This window comes from Stegodyphus dumicola, chromosome 6 (genome assembly GCF_044657685.1).
Source record: "Stegodyphus dumicola isolate Sdum_Otavi_A_Nest chromosome 6, ASM4465768v1".
NCBI lineage: Eukaryota > Metazoa > Arthropoda > Arachnida > Araneae > Eresidae > Stegodyphus > Stegodyphus dumicola.
Genome location: NC_140773.1, coordinates 78950835 through 78962863, shown reverse-complemented (window position 1 = coordinate 78962863; position 12029 = coordinate 78950835). Strand labels below are relative to the sequence as shown.

The 12029-nt window shown below is 31.2% G+C and overlaps 1 protein-coding gene across 1 annotated transcript; it reads right to left on the bottom strand.

Annotated features, from left to right (window-relative positions):
• Window positions 1–1595: 1595 nt before the first annotated feature.
• On the bottom strand, window positions 1596–8903 carry LOC118201193 (uncharacterized). Its single transcript, XM_035373242.2, has 3 exons — window positions 8785–8903; window positions 4233–4733; window positions 1596–1726 (listed from the first exon to the last, which is right to left on the bottom strand). Exons 1-2 carry the CDS (start codon window positions 8797–8799, stop codon window positions 4275–4277), a joined length of 474 nt encoding a protein of 157 aa, XP_035229133.1. The 5' UTR covers window positions 8800–8903; the 3' UTR covers window positions 1596–1726; window positions 4233–4274.
• Between the last annotated feature and the right edge of the window lie 3126 nt (window positions 8904–12029).

Here is a 12029-nt window from a genome sequence, read left to right as displayed (position 1 = left end):
TAGGTCGTAGGGAGAGAGGATAGGTTGAAGCGTGTTGAAAATATAATCTACGTTGATAAATGTTGTAATTATGTAAAACAGACTGTATATAAAACGATTTTTTTTTGTGTATAATTATGTACAAACGAATTAGGTCTGATTGAGATATACCACAGAAATGAGATTAATTTTATTTTAACAACATTTGAAGTTTCTCTAGCACGCAATCAAAACACTGCCTATCATAATTAGCGCTTAAATACAATGTCTGATGAAAGCTATGTAAAACATGTCAATTGAAACGTTCACCGCAATAGTGTTATTCAGAATCGGAAGCAAAAATTAAGAACTTGAATTTGAAATCAATTGCACCTAACTATGAAAGTATTATCTAAGAGAAGAAACAATAATTGCAGATTTGATCTTATGGAATAAATTCAAATGTAAATCAAGAAAGCATTTCATAAAGTGGATGATTCGCGATAAGATATTACGGCAGGACAGGACTAAGTGTGGGAAGCACCAACACACCGCCATTGGCAGAACTGGTGTCGCTCCTTCCCACTAACCATCTTGAGAAGAACACCTCCACAGGGCGCACTTACGCCACGCTTCGGTGCTAATTGAAAAGTTATCATTAGAGCACACAGAACTTGTGGTACAAAGATATTACGACACAGTAAATAAAGTCAGAAAGGCTTACTTGAAATGCCTCCGGGGGAGACAAAAGTATCCTTTATATTCAACCCCATGAATATTTTGGCCCACCAGCGGCAGAGAGGTGAAATCTCTTAACACGGGTAGTTCGATCCGGAGTATGAATCCCGGCAAAAGGGCTAGCTGCATGGGCGTTTTCGTGGTTTCTCCCATTTGTAACGTATGTACGAGCCGGGTTTCCTTAGAAAGCCCTCCATGAAGGCAGATAGTCTTCGAGTGTTTTACCATAATTAAATAAACTCTTAAAATAAATAATTTTAGGTTTGAAAATTTACTAGAAAACTAATTTGATTCAATTCTGAAAACTGATTAACAGTAAGGTATTATAATATCTAATATTTGACAATTATTTACATAGAAATCATTGATATAATCACTGGCTTAAGTGGTTTAAGCATCTTAAAATCTCACAAAGAAAAACTCAGAAAATTTCTTGGAAGCGAATACTTCTATTCAAAGAAAGAATTTCTAATGCTAACAAGATTTATATTTTATTTTAATCAGATCTAATATTAATTCACTATCAATTAGATCAGAAAAACTGCGAAGGTGAAGTAAATCAATTATTTACTCATTTTCTAGGAGATTAACTGAATTTCATTGGCACTACCAAATTAATCATCAATTCATTTTCCACTTAATTACGTTTTTTCTTTATTTTTTGAAACAATAATTCATTTCATGATTCATTATAAAATAATCAACACTTTTCACAAGCTATTAGATCGGAAGAGAGGTCTATAAATTTCAAAGAAAACGAAATTTTTTCGCAATAGTGGCAATAATAAATTAATGCATCTTACAAAATCACAGAAACTTCTTAAACTGTTGCCATTAAAGGAAAATTAACTTGTGTATAATGTGTGCATAAAAAATAGCACTAATAAGAACTAAACGCATACTGAAAGTGTGTATTTATTTTTCTGCAATCATATCCGTATTTTACATTCATTCGTAGATTACAAATAATTCTTTCTTTCAGTCCTCTCGTACATTCTGGGAATTATCTTTAGAAAATCTTGCATAATTCCTGAAAAGAGAGAAAAAATTATAATTACGTTTCTATCAATGAAACCCATAATACAATCAGACATTTGTTATTCGTATATAAGAGAAGTTTTACTTAAATACAAATACACTAATAGCATTTTTAAAGCATGCGGTATAACGCCATTTTCAAATGAAGAAATGCATAATGAGATTTTAAACTCTGTTGATAACATTTGTTTGGGAAATCTGTCTCATTGAAGAGTACAGGAAACTGTTTTATCCCTAAATTTTCACTATTGCTTTATTCATAATATTTGACAACGCTTCATTTCATTTCAGAGAATTTCCTTAATTTAAAGTTAATTTTATATTAGAATTTTAAATTACTTAATCATTAGTATTATGCTACTGCATATATTATTGAAAGCAATATTTAAAAAAAAGGATTTGGATTTATTATTTTGAGATATTTAGAAAATTAAATTCTGGCGACTTTGCATAATTGCTGAAAATTAAAAATATTCCTTTAGCTTGCATTCGTTCGAAACTATTGCTTACTTGAATGAGATTTTAAATGCGTCTAAACTATTAACTTGTGATAATAAAAATTTATCAGTTAATAAACCGATAAAACGCTTTGAGTTTCTAAAATTTATCATTCAAAGTAATTTGGAATATTATCTTAGAAAATCTTCATGATAAAACTTCGTGTGGTAACTAAATGTAACTTTTTCTGAAAGAATCTGTTTCTCATCTAAACACCAAGTTACTGCTCTGGATCATGTTTTCTGAACTTCCAATTTTCTTACTTCCTTTGTCTTTCTAACTGGAGTTCGAAAGATAAAAAATAATTGCATATTAAAGATATATATATGCAAAAAAAAAAAAAAAAAAAAAAAAGATTTCAGCAAGTTTAAGGAAATGCATAATACCATGGTGAAAGGCAGGAAGGATTTTAAACTGGTGACGAAATCATACAGAAATATGATATTATCCTCTCATGCGGTGGGATAAAAGCTGAAAATATCATTCCAGTGCGTTTGTAAAAGAATAATGTAAAGCATTTAATGCTTTTATTGCGTTTGTAAATAATTAAAAGAAGGTTTTCTATTGTATGACTTTCAATTTCGTATGCATTTAAACCATTTCGTGTTTTTATATGTTAAGTGCAAATTTTCATCTTTATCTTAAATTTTATCAAATAGAAGTTCATAATAGTTTTATTTACCTTAAATTCCTACTTACCTTCATTTTAATACTTATTTTGGTTTAATTTGAAATCTTAGTTATTTTTCTTATTTATTTCTATTTTGCTTTCATTTATATTACCATTTTGCTTTCCTTAGTATTTAATTAATTAGAAAGTGAAACCTTCTGCTTCGTTTTCTGGTTAAAATACTTTAAATAGAATAGAAGATTAAGAAGAATCTATTTAAAGATTAAATGTGACACAAGTTTATTACTGCCGCATTTAGGTATCATTACAAGATTTTCTAAAGTTATTTTAACTTAATTTAACATTTTATAAAAGACGCTTTACTCATAAAAATGCGCACATTTTCAAAAAAGAAATAAAGGTTTTCTATCTATTAAAAAACTCGAATTTATACTATTAAACTTTCATTTATCATTACAAAAATAAAAATAATAGTTTGGAGTTAGTTTAAGACGATTTTTAATTACTGTGTAAGGATTATGTTAATTTTATTAACAGTTAAATTTTAAGTTAAAGTTCCTTTCCTGTCAAATTCTTAACTTCAACTTACTACTTCCAGCCAGAACGTACTTTTGGAATCTTGCTGAATATTTAATGAGAAGAAGCGGTATTTAAACCACGAAGTTACTTACTGAGACAGAGAGAGAATCAGAGTTCCTGAATTACGCGTCAGCCTTTTTGGCCGCTCTCTCTCTCAAAGCTGTTTTTACGCTCGGCCGTACTCAGGCCCTTGCTAGGCTTCGTAGTAAAATAAGTTAAGGGGCCAACTCTAACTGAACCTTGATAGCTTTGGCTATACTTATTTAGTTAATCTTAGTTTTAGTTTAATTCTTAGTCTTTTAAGTTCAAGTCCAAAGTGCGGGCTTTACTTGTACACTCCCAGGCGGAGTTTTGTTAAATCTTATCGAAATAATAAAGGGTTGTTACCCTTCTCTCTTGTTGTTTCTTGTCATCGAACTCTAGCGATTATTCGCTTATCAGTTCTTAGATTACTCACTTCCAACATTAACTTAGAATTCCAAAGTGAGGTACTCTACAACTGATACCTTTTTTTTAAACCTAACTATGTGATGCCTTTATCTATAAAGAGAAAAGGTTTGCATTTCAACTTCTTTTGACTGGCAAGTGAACGAAGTTGAAATCCAAACCTTATGTATAGCCAAACTTTCATACTGCGCAAAATCTATTGTGATGATGCATTAAAACACTTTTAAACTTAACTCTTTTTACGATTACATATTTTCCATTCATAAATAGATTTTCCACTCTAGATGATAAGAAATGAGGAATTGAAATGGTTAGTATGAATTCTGACTCATGCGATACTTACATTCTTCTATAAACTTTTCTAGTCATATCCGCATCCGTAATATTACCATACGTATCCCAGACCACCATATCCGAGACCACCGAGACCGTATCCGAGACCACCGAGACCATATCCAAGACCACCGAGACCATATCCAAGACCACCGAGACCGAGACCGTATCCAAGACCACCATATCCGTATCCAATACCATGGTTAAGACCAAGTCCATTACCATGGCCAAGTCCAATACCATGGCCAAGACCAAGTCCAATACCATTGTTAAGACCAAAGCTTTTGTATCCGAGGCCTAGCTGTCCATAACCTAGTCCAGCATCTCCGTATCCGTAACCTCCATAAGCAGGTCCCAAAAGACCATATCCTAATCCATATCCGTGTCCTTGAGCTTTCTTGAAATATCTGGTGCTGATGCCATTTCCATAACCATGCTTAGAGTGATGTGGAATGACGTCAACGTCAACGTATGAACTGTAAGCAACGGCAGCCAAAGCCAATACGAAAATCTGAAAAAAAATAAGAACATTTATTGTAACAGTCATACTTTTTGATACTCTGCATCTGATTATTATATCAAGCACTGCGAAACACTGAAAACTGTTGCGGAAGGAGCAAAGCTGGCTTCAGATCAAAGTCTATCAAATTTATTTTTTATTTCGACTCACTAATTTAATTAGAAGAATATTACCATTAGCATTCACAATATATTATGAAATTTATCAATTCAAATAACTTCTGAATGGAACTTCCGCTCATCTTGAACAAAACTGTGAATATTACTCGATTATATCTTTTTGCCAAATATTTATGATTAAATACTGAATGAACAATTCAAAGTTATTAAAATCTGACTACAGTAAGGTTTCAATATTTCATTTTCTTTTATTTGAGTAAATATTGTTTCTTATTGTATAGTTACCTTTAGATTAAAACTTAAACGAATTTAATTATTAAAATGAGAAACAATACATTTGCGTGTGCTAACAACAAGTAAGTATAATTATTAAAGAGGGCTTTGGGTGTTAAAACAATTTGTTAAATCCTATTGAAAAACAAGCGAATTAAGTTGAAAACTTTGAATATATCTGATGTAGTCAATAGATAATATAGAAAGGTCATACAAAGTTGATTAGGTTACAGCACAAAGGTTACAGTTGATCAAGATATAACGAACTTTTGCAGTGTCAGAATAGATAGTTATTTTTATAGTTGATGATTTATAAATTAAGTGATAATTTTAAAAAAAACCTACGTGTGTACATTAAGGTCTAAGTACAAAAAAAAAAATCGTAGCGAAAGCTTGACCTTTCAACTGTTTTAATGAGGCCTTATTTTTGTATAGGAGAAACGCTAAGTAAAGAAATTACTATTTCAGAAGTCAAACAACAAAAATCAGCGTTATATTTTCAAATTTTCACAGGACTATGTATGACATGACTCTCTATGGTTTTACTGAAACACCATCCTTAGCTGCAGAAACGCAAAAAAAAAAAAAAAAAAAAAAAAAAAAAAAAAAAAAAAAAAAAAACTGAATTTTTAAAATATAACGCTGATTTTTGTTGTTTGACTTCTGAATTAGTATTTGTTCGGCGTGTTATTGTGTCTTAAATTACTATTTCTCAAAATAAACTCAATAATTATATCTATTTATTATTGACACACAACGTAGAATGGTAAATTTTTCGATGCCGAAAATCTGCAATTAATTAATTAGAATTTTCATTAAGATGTTATATAAAAAATTGCCTGAAGTATATGCCTTCTGCTTGCTTTCATTACAACTTAATGTATGTAAAATACGTATGTTCAAATTATGAAACAATGAAATGTTAACATTTTTAATCTTTCATTATTATGGAGTTTTAAATAACCTTTTATAAACAAAATGTTTTCGAGAAATATTTCGCAAAATAATTCTAATTGTTCACTCTAATTTTATTTAGCATTTTGCATACTTTAATATATTTTGATCTTCTCTTTAATTTCCCACACCGGCTGAACCAGTGCGATACGTTAGCAGATTTGTTTCATTAAGCTTTAATATAATCACGAAATTGAACCGAAAAGTTCAATTTCGTGATGTAAGCCATTTTAAATTGAAAAGTAGCTTATGTATCAAAAAAACTTTGATAACTATAAACGAATATCTTTAAAATCTTTTCCAAAAATTTCTTTGAAATTTACTACAAGCATATGTGAAAGATTAAGGCATAAGGATTTGATGGAAATGAAAAATGGGTACGTATTTTCACAAGAAATATTGCAATATTCACTGTTCATGAAACCAATAACTTATAAATAAAAAACTGTTGAATACATTTAAATCCTGTACAATAAAAATACTGTCACAATAAATGCTGCTTTACGTTAACTGCACGCAAAAGGTAAACATTCTTTTGATTTTTTACGTATAAAAATCAATTATAAAGAATTAATATCGTTAATTCGTTATAATTGATTATTATAACGAATTCCTGTCATTCCTTAACAAATTAATATCTTTAAGAAAAGAAGAATGATACTATAGCTACAACATCACATAGTTTGGGTTTAACTTCATGGAAAAACGTAATGTTAATAAGAAAGGTTGTTAGGGTAACCAAGCTTATGTCTAACCAAGGCTTCTGTCTAAGGAGAACTTAGTCTTAGTGGAGGACATTTTAAGAGAAACGGGCTCACATTAACACTACACTTAAGAGAAACAATAAGGATGACCATATAGCCAGCCCGTTGCTAGGAATTAGAGCCAGGTTGAGCTACCAGGTTCAACCATCCTATCTTTTGCCCACTGGTCGAAAGAGCGTAAATGCTGGCGTGGAGGATTTTGTAATTTAATAGAAGTTGATGTAATTTAATATGCAGATGGATTGAAAATTTTGGTTTGAACAAAGAGAAGTGTTTACATTTGCAAATTTTGAAATTTATAACCAAAGAGAGTTGATTAGAATTTTGTATCGATGAGAATTCATGTGTTTATTACCAACATACTTAGATATTTTGTAGAGTCATTAAGTTATATTGATGAAGGAACGAGAAAAATGTGCATTGCCTTCACCCGGATTCAAACTCCGGACTTCCCGAATACGCGTCAAGCTTGCTAGCATTTACATCGAGAGGGCATGTGGAAAGAAGGAAGAAAGTATCTTATAATTTAAGATATTTTCTTCTTCCTTTCCTCCTTCCAAATCTAACCAACTACGATGAAAGACAGTGATCTGTTACATAAGCTGAATATGTCTTCGGTCTATGTGAAGACCCCAGAAATAGAGAACAAAATGAAATATTAATTAGTATATTATATTTTCCTGCTGTCCGTTTTTTGGCAATAATAAAACCTTAAAGGTATCTATCATTTTAAGGCAACACTCTCAACTAATTTGTATGTTATTATTTGTAAGCGTTTTTTATATTAATATTTATTATAAAATAAAGAGAAAAGATGTTTTGTTTATTTTAGATTTTATCAAGAACAAGGAGAGCACATCCAAAATTGCTTGCTTTGATATGTGCTGAAATGGAATTACTTTTCCGATAAAGTGCTCTTCAGCAAATTTTGTTTGGAAACTTTATCGAACTTTTCTATTCTATAATAGTATATTAAATATATAATACTATTAAATATACATAAAATTATGTAAGTTCTATAAAAATCCTACGCAATTTTTCTGTCAATAAATATTTCTTTGCCAAAATAATACTTAATATGTTTGGAATCAATAAATTTCTCCAAAATTATGCATGGGAATTATCATGAAAGGTTGTAACTTGAAGCAGTGCTCCTTAATGAAATGTTGCTCTCGAAACCGGAAATGTAATGAAAGATTAAAAGTTACATTCCTAAATTAGTTTGACGGTTAAGAAGCTAAAATGAAGATAAGCATATTTCATTTACTCATCTGACGACTGAAATCTTTTCAGGTGTTTTCATGAAATAGGTTTTATACAAATTAAACGAAAAGTAATGGTAATTTTCTTTTTCTTATGGCTGGTGGTGTGGTGTATTTAATTATGGCAAAGCACACTAGGGCTATCTGCCTAAGGGGGAGGGATGCCTTCGTGGAGGACTTTCTAAGGGAAACTGGCTCGTATACACGTTACACATGAGGAAAAATACGAAAACACCCATTTCTTACGGCTGGAATCACATCAACGTACTTATATAATTTCTTAAAATGAATTCATGTAACGTTTAATGAAATTACATGATTATTAAAGAATTTCCTGTACGCTTTCCTATCTCTTAAAATAGCATGACATCAGTCACCAAAACTCTATTCATACAGGTAAGATTCATGTAGATTTAAGATACAGTTTAGCTCACTTCACCCCTCTTAGCATAAAACGAGCAGGAAATTCGAAATATTTTTAGTATATTCTTTATCTAAAATTTTGTGTTGACGATTCATTTTAGAAAAGGAAACAGGCCAGTAAGGCAAGTGATACTTAGTAAACTATATATGAAACTGAATTCAACTGAGAAAGCAAAAAATTATAAGAGGCGAACTTTTGCAAAATGAAAATAATCAAGCGAACTGTTTCAAATAACAAAAAACTTACCACGATCTTCATCATGTTGAAAGTAAAAGCTGTCTACTGGAAGTTTCAGAGACAATACTGCTATGGGTCCTCTAAATGACTTTTATATCATTATCACGTTCCACTTCGGTTAAGAGGAATTCCACTTTCTCAGTGTCAAATTCCGGTCACCCAAGTTCGGCTATGTGTAACGATTTATATCACTTCGATATAAAAATTAATTCAATGTCAAGTTTGTTCAGGCACGACTAATCAACCCCATTTTTATGGTTTGTGCTCATTTTTCTACATTGTACCACTTTCCTGAGCATTCATTTCGGAAAATTTTCATTTAGGCGAAAAGAATAATATTTTTCTGTGTAAAATTAAACCATACAATTACTTTATAGTTTCAGGAAGTAATCTTAAGTAATAGCATTTTATGCAGAGAATATACCTTTAATTAGCCGACATTTCGTCTTATTTGAAACATCATACGAACCTAGCTCATGCTAGGAATAATAGTTATTATAATTATAACTGATGACGATGTTTGTTGCTGTATTCTTCTTATTATTATTATATTAATATACTAATAACAATACAGGATCTTCCAAAATAATTTCAGCAAATATGGGCAGTAAATTCTGTAATCAAAGACAAGAAAATGAAGTTTAAGACTGAAGTGATTGATAGCTCGACAATGATAATGCAGTAGGAAACTTCGGGGGTAACATGCAGAGCCTATAGCCTATAGTATCAAAAATATCAGGTAAACTTTATCGGTAAGTATACATTATAATAAATTTTAGAAATTTCGGACATCAGCAATAATAGAAGCGGCATATCATTATCACAATGATTATTATATAGGTTTCAGCTCCACCAGTAGCCAACTGTTTAAGACCGCTCAATGCTGGGAGTTTGATCCTAGGGTGACGACTGATCTCATATTGGCTGCATGATATACTTTCATGGGTTTCCCCATGTTTAACGTGAAAGCGAAACAGTTTCAATTAGAAAGTCGCCCAAGAAGGCATCTCAACCCCTAAGGAGATAGTGCTTTTGTACTCTGCCATATTCCAACAATCAAACAATTAGACAGGTTTCAAGATGTTCTGAGTATTGCGGACCTGTAGGGCAACATCTCAAAATGCTGGCAAAATTAGCGAGAAAAAAATTGTTTATTTAAAAGATGGCAATGTTCGCCACAGTTTTATGAAGTAAGAGGGTTTGCTGGATTCCTCAATTTTTTATTACTGAATATTTCTGAACTCATAAACTGTATATTTCACGTGTATGTTCTTTTTACAATTTTTGCTAATTTTCGACAACCGAATGGGGTTTAGAAGGTTGACGACTTTATTCTGAAATATTCTGTATAGTAACTGTAACAGATAAAAATGAATTGCATTAACTTATTAGTACAACAGAACTACAGTCTTGAAGTGTCTATAACAGCAAATCGAGATCACCTGCATTGAAGTCCTGTTATTTAAACATTTATACAGCATATCTGCTGGAAAGTGTAGACTGGAGTATGACAAAGAAATCTTAATCTTCTATAGTAAAGACATGAGACTTTAATCTAAAACTTCAAAGCATTGCTCCCTTGAGGCCTCCTTATGCCTGTCCTATGTTATTATTATATGCTTTTACACTAACTGTAATTGGTAGTTTAATGTGAAGCATGTTTGTCTAAGATTGACTTTTCAGTGGTGGCTTGTATCATCATGTCGTATCTTAAAATATGTGTATTTATTTTGTCCTTTTAAGCATCTATGAGATATCTAAAAATGTTGACTTCATGCGTAAATTTAAGGCCCTCATCGCTTGAATTTAGGATGTTCTGTAACTGGAAATGGCCGCAGTTTGCATTTATGTTTGCAAATAATCTTTGTACTAGTAATATCATTTAAACAAATTTATTAACTAATTATATGTTGCAGATTTTCTTTCTAGCATCATTATGCTGATAATTTTCCAATAGAAAATAGTCTTGATGAAAGTTTCATATAGCTGCATCTTATAGATTATTGTCTTATTATCACGATCTCTTGGAACTAAACATCTGCAAATTCAGAAAAGAGCTCGAATAAATATTTTTTGTGAGAATATATACAAGTAATATACAAAACCGCAAAAATAATTTAAATAAAATTTGTGTTTTAGTATTTTCTTTTGAACTGTTTTCATAACTAATTAAAAAACACTTCTGTAAGAAGGAAGCTAATTTTATTACATAAAATTATTCTGTTTGCATTACTTCTTAAATAAATTACAGTATATTCTTTTATTTTTATATAATTCATATAGGATGTACTATTTCTGAAGTGCGATAACGATGACAAGTTTCATTATGTTGCTGGAACTAAAAAGAATTTACAGAGAAATTATTTAACTTATTGGATTTGGATAGGTTTAGCATTGGCACATTAATCTTAACAACATTTAAATAGGTGGTAAAGGCTCTTAAGAAATTGTATATCCCACATTGTCTTTTCTGAAAATGACAGTAGTCGCAGCTTTTACGTGAACCATTTGGTTTAGTTTAATTGAGTATGGCAAAGCATAATAAGGATATCTAAGGGGAGAAATGACTTGATAGAGGATCTTCTAATGTAAACTTGGCTCGTATACACATTACACATAGGGAGAACCACGAAAATTCTCATGCAGCCAACCTGTTCGTTTGGAATCGAACCCAGTTCGTAACTACCACTGTTGAGCGATTTTACCATTATGTGTCGTATTATATCTTCGTGGATTTTGGAAGTGCATAATTGTAAAGGGTACACAGTGGGAGTTCCCGAATTTCTGTTCTACACAACTAGATTATCTAACACCTGTTAAGTTGCAAAAGTTGACAATTTAAATAGGATCCTAAATATGAGATAGAAATTTAAAATGTTTAGACTTGAAACTATCAGGAATGCTGTAGAGGCATCAAGTATTTTTTGAAAGCAGAAGGCATAAAAAATGAGCAACGCCTTCGACGGGAATCGAACCACGTACCTCTGGAATACGCCTCCAGCCTGCTGACCACTATACTACGAAAGCATGATAAGAAGGCGGAAGAAATACCTTACAAGGTTTTTAAAGAAAAAGGAAAATATGTTGTATGTACACCCTGCAAATGACCAGATACTTGATTCAAAGGATTTATCGGGCCATTGATCTATCTCCATACCGAAAACATTGCTAGAATTCTACTTTTGCTAATCAATAACCATACAGTGAAGCTTATTCTTTGAATATATTATAAAATCAAAGAAACACGAGAGGTT